Here is a 15,339-nt window from a genome sequence, read left to right on the forward strand (position 1 = left end):
CAGTAGCCTATGAAAAGTCAGAAAAACCTGTTCCAGCTCATATCAAAGCTTACTCGACTAGATCCCTGGCAACCTCCTGGGCAGAGAGGGCAGGTGCTTTGATCGATCAAATCTGCAGAGCACCAACTTGGACGAGCCAAAATACCTTCCTGAGGCACTACAGAGTGGAGCTGTTGTCCCCTCAGGACTTGGTGTTTGGCAGGAAGGTGCTACAGGCAGTGATCCCACCCTAAGGTAGGCCTGAACTTCTTGCTCATCATGTCAGGTGTGTCGTCCTGGAAGACGACTGGAGAAAAGTACCAGTTGCACTTACCGGTAATGGGTTTTTTAGGAAGTCTTCCAGGATGGCAGGCCTACTTCCCTAACCTTAATTGTTGGTGATGTTTTATTCTCACAGAATGTACCCTCTGGCACCGGAGTGGGCCTATACTTTGTCATAACTGAGGGACAGAGTGAACGGTGGGGCCTTTTAAACTCTGTTGATTGTGTTTCTTGTCAGGTGGGACCCGTCCTCTCAGGCCCTGTACACACGATGGAACATGTCCGATGAAAACGGTCCGCGGACCGTTTTCATCGGACATGTTCGCTGGGAGATTTTGGACTGATGGCTGTACACACCATCAAACCAAAATCCCCGCGGACAGACAGCGCGGTGACGTGACGTTGACGCCGCCACGTCACCAAACCAGAAAGTAAAATACTTCCATGCATGCGTCAAATTCATTCAACGCATGCGGGAGATTTCTGTCCGCTGGTTAGGTGTACTAACCAGCGGACATGTCGGACGGATGGGTTTCCAGCAGACAAGTTTTAAAGCATGCTTTAAAACTTTTGTCTGCTGGAAACCTGTCTGCTAGGCTGTACACACGGTCGGATCTGTCCGCTGAAACTGGTCTGCGGACCAGTTTCAGCAGACATGTTCGGTCGTGTGTACAAGGCCTCAGGTGTGCCATCCTGGAAGACTTCCTAGAAAACCCATTACCGGTAAGTGTAAGTGTAACTGGTATTTTCTCTCAGCATTGCTCCATGCTAGTCCTCTAACAGGAAACACTATTTAACTCTGCACACTGCAGCCAGCTTTGCCCGAGCAACAATTGTGTGAAGGCTTTCCTGAGTGATTGTTTCTTAGTTTCTTTGATAGAATTTTGCAAATACATGATATTTTTTCATAAATTTAGGCCAAAATGTAGTCTGCTAAAAAAAAGTGTACATTTAGTGCAGTGTTTCTCAACCTTTTCCCAGTCGGGAATATTTTCAGTCTTGAGGCACCCCTGTCCAAAACTTGGTCCACAGTACTGTGCGTCGGGGAACACATGCAAAATCTCACTCGTTCCTGACATGCAGACAAATGTTCTGCTCTTTAACCGGTTCCCGACCGGCTCACGCAGATATACTGTGGCAGAATGGCTCTCCTGGGTGAAATCCTGTGTGTGTGTGTGTGTGTGTGTGTGTGCAAAACAGATTATAGCACACACATGCAAAAATGACATTTATCCTGTGTGTGTGTGTCTGTGTACATATATAATATGGCTTTGCCCAGGAGAGCCACCAGAGGGCGCGCGACCACCGATGGAGGCACGCACGCCTGTTGCACAGCGGGGGACCCTGATCGCTCTATAGATGTCAATGGTCCCAAAAATGTGTCAAAAGTGACTGATCTGTCAGCTGCTAAAAATCGCAGATCACTGCCATTACTAGTAAAAAAAATAATAATAAAAATGTCATAAATCTATTCCCTATCTTGTAGACGCTGTAACTTTTGCGGAAACCAATCAATATACGCTTATTGGTATTTTTTTTTATTTAACAAAAATATGTAGAAGAATACATATTTGCCTAAACTGGTGATATTATAGCAAAAGTTAAAAATATATAGTTTTTTTTTTCCAAAATTGTTGCTCTTTTTTTGTTTGTAGAGCAAAAATAAAAACCGCAGAGGTGATCAAATACCACCAAAAGAAAACTATAAAAAGTGCTCTGGTTAGGAAAGGGGTAAAATCTTCTGGGGGTGAAGTGGTTAAAGGAATCATTAATTCATATTGATACCCCACACATTGGCAAACGTGTTTGTTCTTTTATTTTTTTTGGTGCGATGCAAATTTTAGAAAAAGGGTCGGGGAATTATTTTCCTGCATTTTTGCAGGTAGGGCAGCCCATTAAAATGAATGGGCTGCTCAGCACGCAGCCACATATATGTGAACCAAGGTAATGTTCACATGTGAGGTTGGAGGGCAGTAAAACCATGTGGTTGAGCTGTTTTTACCACCCTTGAGTTCGTGTACATACATACGCATGTACACACACACATGCGCAGGCACCGACTCATGTACACGCGCGCGCACACACACATTCACACGTACACACGGACACATGTGCGTGCACACACATACACACATGCACGCATACAGACACATGCGCACAACATACATGCAGACATGCGCGCAACACTCACACAAACACACATGTACACTCGCAAACAGACACATGCACACAGACACATGCGCGCGCGCACGCACACACACAGACATGCGGACACACATACATGCAAAACAAACACATGCACGCACACAAAAGCATACTGACACAGACACATATATAGACACACACACACACACACACACACACACATGTATATCCATCACACATCCGGGTACTGCACTGTAGGTGGAGGCAGAGAGCACAGCACAGACCCCCCCCCCCCCTTACCTTCAGGCAGACGAAGCTACACAGTCGCACAGCAAAATGCGTTGACACGTCCGCCCAGACGCCGCCTCCACATCCCCCGTTGTGTTGGCGAGTTAATGAGGGAGTGAACGGGGAGCCTGTCCCCGTATTTGGAGTGGGGACAGGAGAGCAGCTCGGCACCCATTGGCCTGTCTATGCCTCTGTCCATGGCTATGCGTCAGACATAGAAGATGACAGCAGCAAGCCATTAACTGATACTCAGCTTTACAGGGACAAGTGAACGATCCACCCTTCTGTATGGAGCGATGCCCTGAACAGGACACGGACTGAGCAATCCATAGGAGTGGTAACATACAGTATTCACTATCTGTGTGACATATCGCTCCTTACATGGTATTATTGCACTGGTCGTGAACACAGTCTTCTAGACAGTTTATTCATCTGCAGGGGGCATAGCAGCAACATAGGAATTTCTATTTTGGAAGTTACTGCAACTACTTCTGAAACATTTCGGAGGTGCTGACACAGACTTTGATGTTCCATTGGATCATTTGATACCACTGTCAGTGCCATTAGAATACAATCAGGCTTACTGACCCCTGCCCGGGTCTCTAATCCCCCTACCTTCCCCCTCTGCTTAAGCCTCCAGGGGGCTGGAACATGTTTGTTTCACATAGATCACTGCATTGCTGATCACTTAATGGCAGAGCATGCAGAGTAGCGCATGTAATATGTTCTCTCTCCTGTCACGGCACTCGCACTGCTCCCCGGCGGCCCCTCCTCTCTTCTCGTCCACCCACATTTGCTTGTGACATCATCTGGGATGGACGAGAACAATGTTATGTTTTTAATAACCTGCATTGTAATACTGTATTTATACCCTTTATACAGTAGTCTACACCTCTGTCACTTTGGTAGCCCTTCCTTTCTCTCCCCCTCTGGGGTATTTTTTGCCTACTTTTAGCAAGAGTGTGACTGAGCTCCCAGTGCTGATGTACAGTTTGGCTGGGGATCGGGAGCTCGGGTTCATCTAACAGCCTTTCTCTACCAGGATTGTGCTGCCTACGTTTGATAGGGATACCCCTGATGTCCTGGTTATCTCTGAACCTGCGAAGGAATGGTTCCAGAGTGAGAACGAAGATTATGGGTGAAAGGGGGCAGCCCTGTCTGGTACCGTTGTTGACAGAGAAGGCGTTAACTGATTAGGAGAGAGGAAAACTACCTCCCTCCTAAGAGGGAAGGGACAAGTCGAAGAGGTACAGTGTACACAGGGCACACACACCCCTATACGGGATACATACACCTCTATGCACAGCTGTGCTGGGGTTGGTCAGGACTCGCCAGAAGAAGAACCAGGTAATAGTAAAAAGTAGGAAAACTGTATAACAAAACAAAGGTGGCTTGTCATGTCACCCCAGAACAGAACTATTTGCTATGAATGCAGTCCTGAGGAGACTCAGTTACTTAACAGACCACAGGGTAAGCAGGCAAGGATAGGTGTGTAGGTTGCCTAACAACCGGAACATGACACGCAACATAGATGTCTGGGGTACATTTATAAACTGGGTACAGAACCGGTGTAACAGGAACCCTGCAGCCAGATACCTCCCACTTCATGCGCCGAGTAAGGCCCAACTAGACCAGTGAGTGTTGCAGACTTCCTGGTATATGATCCCAGCCAGGAAATAGAGGTATTTGGCCCCTAGCTTCCCCGCAGGATCAGGGCGGGTCACCCTACTCCCAACATCAAACAGTTCCATTCTGGTAGGGGAGGCACAATGGAGTCTTAAGTGTGATCTGAGTTACTGATAACATCGCACCGGTCAGGCGGGGAAGCAATAAAGGGCCGGCAGCAACTGGAAGAAAGCAGCGGCATAAAAAGAAACCCATGCAAGTACCTGTCGTGTCACTGCAATAACAGTCAACGAGGCGAGGCTCACCGGAGACGTATGCACGGAGGTCCAGGTATGAGAAGTGGAACGAGGGTAGACAGTCACCTTCTGTTCGTAGGGGTAAGACGTTCCGGACTCCGTGTGTCGCACATAGCTTTAAAGAGGAGGATCCGCCACCGACTCCCACATCACCGAGCCGGTCATCAAGAGCACGCCAGTGAGCATCTAATCGGTCCAGAGCGATGCACAAGCCGAAGACATCCGAAGCAGAGTTGAGTATCCGGCGGAGCTGGTAGGAAGACGTTGGCATCCCAAACGGTGTTAGTGGTAGGATTTTGCCGCCGTTCGGATCATAAAGCTGCTTGTGTGCTGTAACCGGAAAGGCTTGGATGATGCGCTTCCGTATCCGGTCCGCCTGCCGCATTGTGACATGGGTAGTGTAGTTCATACATACGTTTCCTCACAGGCAAAGAACAGTACTACAGCCAATACATCAGCCCTTAGCTTGGGATAAGCCAAAGCAGTAATAAACTTCAAACATTCTCAGAAAAAGTACGTTCGCCAATCCAAGGGCATGGGTTGCGACAAACCAATCCAAGGGCAGGGGTTGCGGCAGAAACATTGGAAAGAAAAAATAAACATGGAAGAACTGAAACATAAAAACGTAGAAGGAAGCAGCCATTCCACTGCGTGGCTAGTAATCCCTCCGGGTCGCGTGTGAGCCGGAAAGGTGCCTGTATCCCAAAGGAGATCTCCTCCTACGGAATCGAGTGGCCTGGGTCTCCATTGGTTCCTCATGGGACTTAGGCCAACTATTCACGGATTGGCGGTAGGCAGCATACCATTCCGGGACTGCTACTAGGGGAACCCCCAGCGTTTCACAAAAGCGAGGCAAATCCTCAAGGACCCTCAGCATAGCGGTGCGACCTTGGTGTGATGCGGAGAGGCAGAACGGAAATTTCCACTTATCTTATCTCTTTGGAGCGGAGGGTGTCAAGTAGGGGTTTGAGATCCCGGCGGTGCTTCAAAGTGATGCCTGAGAGAAAAAAATCTGGACCGGGGTTTCCCCATGAGTCAGTTGTCGTCGGCCCCTTGCTTGTTTCAGAATCTCCTCCTTAAGTTTATAATCCACTAGGCAGCAAACTATGTCCCTCGGGGGTCCGTATCCCCTCCCCTGGGACGTAAAGCACGATAGATTCTGTCCATACCAATGGCCGTCTGAGGGGGTCGGTTTAAAACAGAATTGAAGAGGCTAACCGTCTGGGGGACATGTTCCCCCTCAATGGATTCTGGCAGGCCCCTCACTCTTAGGTTATGGCGGCGGCCCCGGTTATCCAAATCTTCCAAATGGCGGTTCATGTCCCGTAGTTGAAGGGTATGGTCATCAATCTTCCTCGTGGACCGCTGGCCCATGCCATGATCTTCAACCACCCGTTCTATGCGTGAGACCCGATCATTCAAGTAACGAATATCTAAGCGTAGCTCCGCAATGGCGGCCGAGAGGGTGTCCTTAATGTCTGCTGCAATGATCCTCAAGTCCTCGATATTCAGCTGAGGCGGTGGCGGGGCAAGTACACCTCCTCGTCCCCCCTCCGACGTTGGGGAAGGCTCCGTTTGAGGCGCTGAGAAAATTATCTCTGGCTGCTCGTGAGGGAGAGGCTGCGAGAGGCCCGTAGAAGCTCCGTGGCGGGAAGGCGCCATGTTCCCTCTATTGGAGCGGAACATCTCCGGTATGTTATGGCTCATGGCTCCGGTGTGTTCCCTGGGAGATCGGGATCTGGACGCTGATGAGTGTCTGGAGGCTGTACCCATGATCAATAGCAAAGATAGGTTCGACTATCTCTGTTATTAGATGGTATTTGCTCTGAGGTGGCAGGAGCTCAAGATTCAAGCGTCAATCTTCTAGTCAGGTCCGGCCACGCCCCCTTCCATCCAGAGTTACCATGGGCCTCTAGGCTGCTTCTCTGATTAATGCTCTCCTTGTCCGGCCTGTCAGTTTAGATGGCCGGCCAAGTCTTGGTAGGTTACTTTGCAGTTGTGCTATACTCTTTCCATTTTCTGATGATGGATTGAACAGTGCTCAGTGAGATGTTCAAAGCTTGGAATATTTTTTTATTAGCTTTAAACTACTCCACAACTTTATCCCTAATTTGTCTGTGTTCCTTGGCCTTCATGATGCGGTTTGTTCACTAAGGTTTTCTAACAAACATCTGAGGGCTTCACAGAACAGCTGTATTTATACTGAGATTAAATTACACACAGGTGGACTCTATTTACTGATGAGGTGACTTCTAAAGGCAATTGGTTCCACTAGATTTTAGTTGGGGGTATTGGAGTAAAGGGGGCTGAATACAAATGCACACCACACTTTTCACATATTTATTTGTAAAACAAAATTTGAAAAACATTTATGACCTTTCTTCCACTTGACAATTATGTGCCACGTTGTGTTGGTCTATCACATAAAATACATTAAAATTTTTGGTTGTAACATGACAAAATGTGCAAAATTTCAAGGGTATCTGAATACTTTTTCAAGGCACTGTACATTCATAAAGAAATTTCACCAATTTAACCTACATTGGAGGTGTGCCAGGAAAAAGTGTTTTCTGCTCAGAAAGAGCATAAGATCAAGACAATTTGCCATTGAACATATACTGTAGAGTGTAGACCAAGAGCAGGTCTTCTGGAACTATGTCCTGTGGATGGAGGATTCAAATTGTTTGGCCACAATAACAGAAGACATGTTTTGGCACAAACGGAAAACAGTATTTCCAGAGAAATTATTAATTCCAACTGTAATTCTTTGATTGAAATGTTATGGTTTAGCGTTACTTTAAGCATTTCTTCACTGCTACAGGGCCTTGGCAGCTTGCTGTCATTGAGTTACCTGTGAAATCTGTATCATAATACAGTGTACTTGATGAGAATGAGGCCAGTGGTTCAAAAGACGAAGTTTAACCGGAAGTGGATCTTTCAATATGATAACTGACCAAAGCACACCACCAAAGCATCCAAGGAATGTCTCCAAATAGAATAAAGGGTTAAAGACTGGCCTAAAATGGGCAGTTCATGCAAGGAAACTTTGCAACTGAAGACATTTTGAATGGAGGAATTGGTGTCAGACTGGTGGACAGTCATACAAAATGCCTCCAAGAAGTACCGTATTTATCGGCATATAACATGCACTTTTTCCCCCTGAAAATAGGGGACAAATCCCGGGTGCGTGTTATACGCCGATAGTGTACCTTGGAAGGGAAGGAGGGGGACAAACTTGGCAGGAATTCCCGAGCGGTCATCTCCTGTCCCGTCTCCGCCACTGGCATTGGACCAGTGTTCTGTCTATTACATGAGCTGGTCCAATGCCGGTGGTGGAGGCGGGACTGTGTGTGTGTGACTGCCGAGTGAGAGCCGAACAGGAGATGATGGCTCAGTGATTTCCTGTGCTGTCCAGGCTATATTGATAGTGAGGTTGCAGATGAACATTGAAACTAAAAAGGGGCATTGATCAGGCTGCATTTGTGAAATGTGCTGCAGATGGGCATTGATCAGGCTGCATTGAGGCTGCAAATGGGCACTAAACAGGCTGCATTGATGGTCACTGACCCTTATTTTAATTCAAAATTGTTTATTTAAAAAACATTTTTTTTCCTGAAACTTCCCTCTTAACCACTTGCTTACTGGGCACATGTACCCTATTCTTGCCCAGGCGAAATTTCAGCTTCCGGCACTGCGTCGCTTTCACTGACATTTGCGCAGTCGTGCGACGTGGCTCCCAAACAATATTGACGTCCTTTTTTTTCCCCACAAATAGCTTTCTTTTGGTGGTATTTGATCACCTCTGCGGTTTTTATTTTTTGCGCTATAAACAAAAAAAGAACGACAATTTTGAAAAAAAAAACACAATTTTTTACTTTTTGCTATAATAAATATCCCAATTATTTAAAAAAAAAATGTTTTCTCAGTTTAGGCCGATACGTATTCTTCTACGTATTTTTGTTAAAAAAAACACGCAATAAGCGACTGGTTTGCGCAAAAGTTATAGGGGACAGAATTTTTTTTTTTTACTAGTAATGGCGGCGATCTGCGATTTTTATTGGGTCTGAGACATTACGGCGGATACATCGGACACTTTTGACACATTTTTGGGACCATTCACATTTATACACCGACCAGTGCTATAAATATGCACTGGTTACTGTATAAATGTGATTGGAAGGGAAGGGGTTAACACTAGGGGGCGAGGAAGGGGTTAAATGTGTGCCCTGCATAGTGTTTCTAAATGGGGGGGGGGGGAGGGGACTGACTGGGGGAGGTGACCGATCTGTGTCCCTATGTACAAGGGACACAGCATCGGTCTCCTCTCTCCCTGACAGGACGTGGATCTGTGTGTTTACACACACAGATCCACGTCCTTGTCTGTGTATCCGTGGGCACCTGGAGGACATTGCAGCCGCCAGGCACACACATCGGCACTTCAGTGATGCAGCGGGGCACTCGCGCGCCCCCCAGTGGCCCGGAGAAGCGGAGGATGTCTATAGACGTCCTCCCGGCAATTGAGAGCCACCTTGTGGCAGTCTTTTGTCAATTGCCAGGATGAAAAGTGGTTAAAATGTAGGTGTGTGTTATACGCCTGTGTGTGTGTGTGTGTGTGTGTGTGTGTGTGTGTGTGTGTGTATATACGCTGATAAATATGGTAATTTGATTTGTTGAATAACTTATTGAAAAGGGAAATTTTTATTTGCTTTTTATTCGCAATCAATTCCTTTATCTCTAATGTTTGTTCAAATATGTGAAAAAAAAGTCAACCATTTCCATGGGCTATATTTTATTTTTTTACATGACTGTACAGTGCCTTGAAAAAGGTATTCTTACCTCTTTCCACATTTTGTCATGTTACAACCAAAAACATAAATGTATTTTATTGGGATTTTATTGATAGACCAACACAAAGTGGCACATAATTGTGCAGTGGAAGGAAAGAATAAATGTTTTTTCAATTTTTTTTACAGATAAATATGTGAAAAGTGTGGTGCATTTGTATTCAGCCCCCTTTGCTCTGATACCCCTAACTAAAATCTAGTGAAACCAATTGCATTCAGAAGTCACCTAATTAGTAAATGGAGTCCATATATATGTAATTTAATCTCAGTATAAATAAAGCTGTTCTGTAAAGCCCTCAAAGGATTGTTAGAGAATGTCATGAACAAACTGCATCGTAAAGGCCAAGGAACACCGCAGACAGGTCAGGGATAAAGTTGTGTAAAAGTTTAAAGCAGGGTTAGGTTATAGAAAATTATCCCAGGCTTTCAACGTCTAACAGAGCACTGTTCGATCCAACATCCAAAAATGGAAAGATTATAGCACAACTGCAAACCTACCAAGACATTGCCGTCCACCTAAACTGACAGGCCGGGCAAGGAGAGCATTAATCAGAGAAGCAACCTAGAGGCCCATGGTAACTCTGGATGATCAGGTGGAAGAATCTGTCCACAGAACAACTATTAGTCGTGCACTCCACAAATCTGGCCTTTCTGGAAGAGTGGCAAGAAGAAAGCCACTATTGAAAAAGCCATAAGTAGTCCCGTTTGCAGTTTGTGAGAAGCCGTGTGGCGGACACGGCAAACATGTGGAAGCAGGTGCTCTGGTCAGATGAGATATGTTGTGGGGATGCTTTTCTTCAGCATAGCTAGGAAAGCTGGTCAAGTTGATGGGAAGATGGATAGAGCCAAATACAGTGTAATCTTAGAAGAAAACCTGTTGGGAGTCTGCAAAAGACTTGAGACTGGGGCAGAGGTTCACCTTCCAGCAGGACAATGACCCTAAACATACAGTCAGGGTTACAGTGAAATGGTTTAGATCAAAGCATATTCATGTGCTAATAGCACAGGTCATATACCAGGCTGGAAGGATTGTTCTCATGCAGATATCTTTGGGAACACACCATCTTCCCTGTACTACAATTGCTGCTTTGAACCTTTCCCCTGTGAATTGACTCCTATGCCGCGTACACAGGATCATTTTTACGGGTTGTAAAAAATGACATTTTTAATGGTCTAGAAAAAACAACGTTTTTTTCAACCCGATCGTTAAAACGGCTTTGCCTACACACGATCGTGGGAGAAAAAAATGCTCTAGCAAAGCACAGTGACGTACAGTACCTGTCACCGAGCATGTGTTTCCAGCACGATGGCATTGCGCTGATTCTCGGCGACATGGTGCCGACATCTCGCTGGAATAGAAAAAGCACATTCCAGCGAGCGTGTCATAGAAGCAACAGGGATCCAACTTGGATTCTCGCCAATTCTAGCCATGGCGTTTGGTATGAATCATGAGGGGGAACTCCACGCCAAATTTTAAATAAAAAATAGGCATGGGTTCCCCTCAGGGGCATACCAGGCCCTTAGGTCTGGTATGGATTGTAAAGAGAACCCCCTACACAGAAAAAACGGCGTGGGGGTCCCCCCACAATCCATACCAGACCCGTATCCAAGCACGCCGCCCGGCCGGTCAGGAAAGGAGTGGAGACGAGCGAGCCCCCCTCCCCTCCCCTCCTGAGCCGTACCAGGCCGCATGCCCTCAACATGGGGGGGTTGGATGCTCTGGGGCAGGGGGGCACCCTGCGGGCCCCCCCACCCCAAAGCACCCTGTCCCCATGTTGATAAGGACAGGGCCTCTTCCCGACAACCGTTGGTTGTCGAGGTCTGCGGGCGGGGGGCTTATCAGAATCTGGGAGCCCCCTTTAATAAGGGGGCCCCCAGATACCGGCCCCCCACCCTAGGTGAATGAATATGGGGTACATCGTACCCCTACCCATTCACCTGGAAGAAAAATGTCAATTAAATAAACACACAACACAGGGTTTTAAAATAATTTATTAGTCAGCTCCGGGGGTCTTCTCCGCTCTCCGGGGGTCTTCTCCACTCTCCGGGGGGTCTTCTTCCATCTTCTCCGCTGTCGCCTCGGTGCTCCCCGGTTCTTCTCCCGCTCGCTCTCCGGTGCCTTCTTCAGGCTGGCCGCTGCTATCTTCTTTTTAGCTCTCTTACTAGCAGCGGCCAGCCCGGTCTTCTGCCTTCTTCTTTTCTTCTGATGTTGACGCGACGCTTCTTCCCGCTGTAATGCCGGGTACGCGGCTCGCACCGATTTTATATAGGCCTCTTATGACGTCACTGTCCCATCATGCTCCGAAAGGTGGTTGTACAAAGTATTGACTAGGCTGATTACAAATGCACGCCACACTTTTCACATTTATTTGTAAAAATAAAATTGAAAACCATTTCACTTTCCTTCCACTTTACAATTATGTGCCAATTTGTGTTGGTCTATCACATAAAATCCCAATAAAATGTTTGTTTTTGGTTGCAACATGACAAAATGTGGCAAATCTCAAGGGGTTTGAATACTTTTTCAAGGCACTGTATATAACCACCTATGACCGCATGGGAAACATTGTCACTTTCTTGGGGTCTTGAAAGTCCTAGTAAGACTAGATGTTATAAAACGTGCATGTAAGTGATGATTTGGGACAGGCTTTAACATAAATAGTGTCAGACTTTCTCATTATAAGAAACTCCTGTCATAAACTGTTTTCCTGTTTACAGATGTGGAACTGTGAAGTATGGCTATCAGAGGTTACCCAAAACATCTGTCATCATTGCATTTTACAATGAAGCATGGTCCACACTCTTACGTACAGTCCACAGTGTCCTGGAAACCTCTCCAGACATTCTTCTTGAAGAAGTTATCCTAGTAGATGATTATAGTGAGAAAGGTAAAAAATGCGGTTTACAAGTGTTGTTTTTTTTTTTTTTATAAGATGAACAGTGACATTTCTTCTTGAGGAAATCTAACAGCTTGCCTCAAGGGACACCAATGTCAAAGTTCACTATTCACTTCTAGACTTCAACCAAAGTGGCCAGTTGTGAGTTGAAGACATTACTAAAATGGGCATATTATGCTTCAGCATTGGAATTAAACTAGCCTCCAGTAGAATTTTAATACATCCCAGCACTATTGGTGCAGTCACCAACAGCATTATTATAATCCCACACTCCTGGCATCATAATGAACCCAACAACTCTAACCTTCAGTCCACCTCATATTGTGAGTAAACAAATCTGCAATGGATAGAATTGGGTGGATACTGTTGAAGTAGCTACTGCACTCTGCACACACCTGCTCCATTCTGTATGTTATAAAAACAGGATCCCTAGTTTTGCGCAATGTTTTCACAAGCAGCCACTCTCCGATTAAATTATATCATATTTTTAACTTTTTCCCTTCTACATCTTTAATCATATTAGCTTGGGGTTGATTTACTAAAGGTGAATAGACCTTTGCAGGGGAATTTTCCCCAGAGCTTCGTTAAAGTGAAGGTGTGCTGACTTCCATCAGTAAATTATGTGCAAGCAGAAATGCTAATTTTTTTTTTTATTTTTTTTTTACTTGCATGTGATTGGGTATTCTGTGAAAAGTAAAATTGCACCACATCCACTAAGCTCTGAGGATAATTCTCTTGCAAAGTGCAACTTTCCTTGCAAAATCAAGAGCATGTTTGACTTAAGTAATTCAACCTCTATATCCCCTTCTCTCCTCCATGACTAATAAACCATACAAAGGCAGCAGATACTTTAGTGTAATATTGTTAAAGGGGTTGTAAAGGTAAAAAAAAAATTCCCTTAAATAGCTTCCTTTACCTTAGTGCAGTCCTTCACTTACCTCATCCTTCGATTTTGCTTTTAAATGTCCTTATTTCTTCTGAGAAATTGTCACTTCCTGTTTTTCTGTCTGTAACTCCACACAGTAATGCAAGGCTTTCTCCCTGGTGTGGAGAGTCAGGGCGCCCACTAACACACAGCTCCTTTCTCTATCTGCAACGTAGAGAGCGTCCTGACTCTCCTGCTCGCCCCCTCCCACACCAGGGAGAAAGCCTTGTATTACTGTGTGGAGTTACAGACAGAAGAACAGGAAGTGAGAATTCCTCAGAAGAAATAAGGACATTTTAAAAGAAAAATCAAAGGATGAGGTAAGTGATGGAGGACTGCACTAAGGTAAAGGAAGCTATTTAGGGGAAAACATTTTTACCTTTACAACCCCTTTAAGGAGGAGAAATGTATGTACAGGATATGGGACTTTAAGGGTGCAGTGTTTGAAAATTCACTCAAAAGACAGAGTAAGAAAAATAAAAAAATATTTATTAAAACAAAGTTCTAAAAGTAATGAATACAGTTTGTTCAAAGTCATAGGTGTTCACCTACTACCTCTAAAATTACAGTGAGATACTATACACATATACATATTGGTGTGGCGTCTATTATTTCAACAGTTTCGCCAATAAGGCTTCTTCAGTATTTGGACGCAAAGGCACTTTCATTGTATGTGATGATACATAAGTCACTTGACTTTTGGTGTGTATATATAAATGAAACAAAAAAAATATTAATACATCATACAAAAATTTGAACAAATTAATATAATATAATAACTATGACTCATACATGCATGATCACGGGTCATAAACAAGTGGACAAAATCCAATGCATAAAGCCCCATACCTCTACCGAGAGGTATGGGGCTTTATGCATTGGATTTTGTCCACTTGTTTATGACCCGTGATCATGCATGTATGAGTCATAGTTATATATTGTATTAATTTGTTCAAATTTTTGTATGATGTATTAAAGCGGTTGTATAGGCGAGAACGTTGTTTTTTTTTCCTGGCACCTGTAAAGGAAAAATCATCATGAGCTAGTATGCACCGCATACTAGCTCATTATGAAATACTTACCTTGGAACGAGGCGTCGGTACCGCTGTCAGTCCACGCCGAGGGAGATGGTGGCTGGAGCCGCGATGTCGTCACTGCGCGTGGGAGACTTCTGCACGCGGGAGACTTCTTTCTAGGAAGGTGTACACCTATGACTTTGAACAAACTGTATTCATTAATTTTAGAACTTTGTTATAAATAAATATTTTTCTATTTTTCTTACTCTGTCTTTCAGTGAATTTTCATACACTGCACCCTTAAAGTGCCATATACTGTACATAAATTACTCTTAAATTTCAGGGATGTTGGTGCCAATCAACATCCCTGATTTGGTGCTAAATCAACAAGAGATTAATCCTAATCAATAGATTAGGATTAATCTCTTGTTGATTTCTGCCCACTTTCTTTGACATTAAGAAGGAGATTAAATTGCAGGCATATAGGAATGATAAGAATGGCAAAGGTCTCTCAAATAATATGATTAGTTCAACTGGTTAAAGCTCAGTCCTCAAAAAGTTGTGGTTGTGTAGGTTTCATTTTATTTTGACCAACATTTTTCCTATTGCACTTTATAAATAAACATGTGTATGGCTATAACCAAAACATTTTAGAGATCTTGTGGTTTTAGAAATGGTAACCAAAACAGTTATGCTGCGTACACACGATCGGAATTTTCTATGAAAACGTTTTTCAGAATTTTTCCTATCGGATATTCCGATCGTGTGTAGCCCCATCAGAGTTTTTTCATAGGAAATTATCATCGGAGTTTATATATAGAACATATATTTTTCTCCGATGGAATTCCGTCGGAATTCTGATATGATTTGGGATATGATTAACATAAGGATTTTGTAGGTTTTTATGGCTGTATGTGACTATTTTAAGAAAATCACCCTTCACACCTTACCCACTTGACACCACCTCCATTGTAGTTTCTATCAAGAAGACACTGAAGAAAAAGCATTATTCAGAAGCTGGGATAGTCGAAGGGTTCAGGG

General features: G+C 44.6%; 1 protein-coding gene across 2 annotated transcripts in view; it reads left to right on the plus strand.

The window, feature by feature from the left end:
* The window catches only part of LOC120940528 (polypeptide N-acetylgalactosaminyltransferase 12-like), a 276,779-nt gene that overhangs the window by 106,672 nt on the left and 154,768 nt on the right, over positions 1-15,339 (plus strand). For both annotated transcript variants that reach the window (XM_040353447.1, XM_040353446.1), the window contains exon 2: positions 12,179-12,348. In XM_040353447.1, coding sequence (XP_040209381.1) covers positions 12,179-12,348 — 170 coding nt within the window. The remainder of the gene's footprint in view (positions 1-12,178; positions 12,349-15,339) is intronic.

The sequence above is a fragment of the Rana temporaria genome, chromosome 5 (assembly GCF_905171775.1).
Source record: "Rana temporaria chromosome 5, aRanTem1.1, whole genome shotgun sequence".
NCBI lineage: Eukaryota > Metazoa > Chordata > Amphibia > Anura > Ranidae > Rana > Rana temporaria.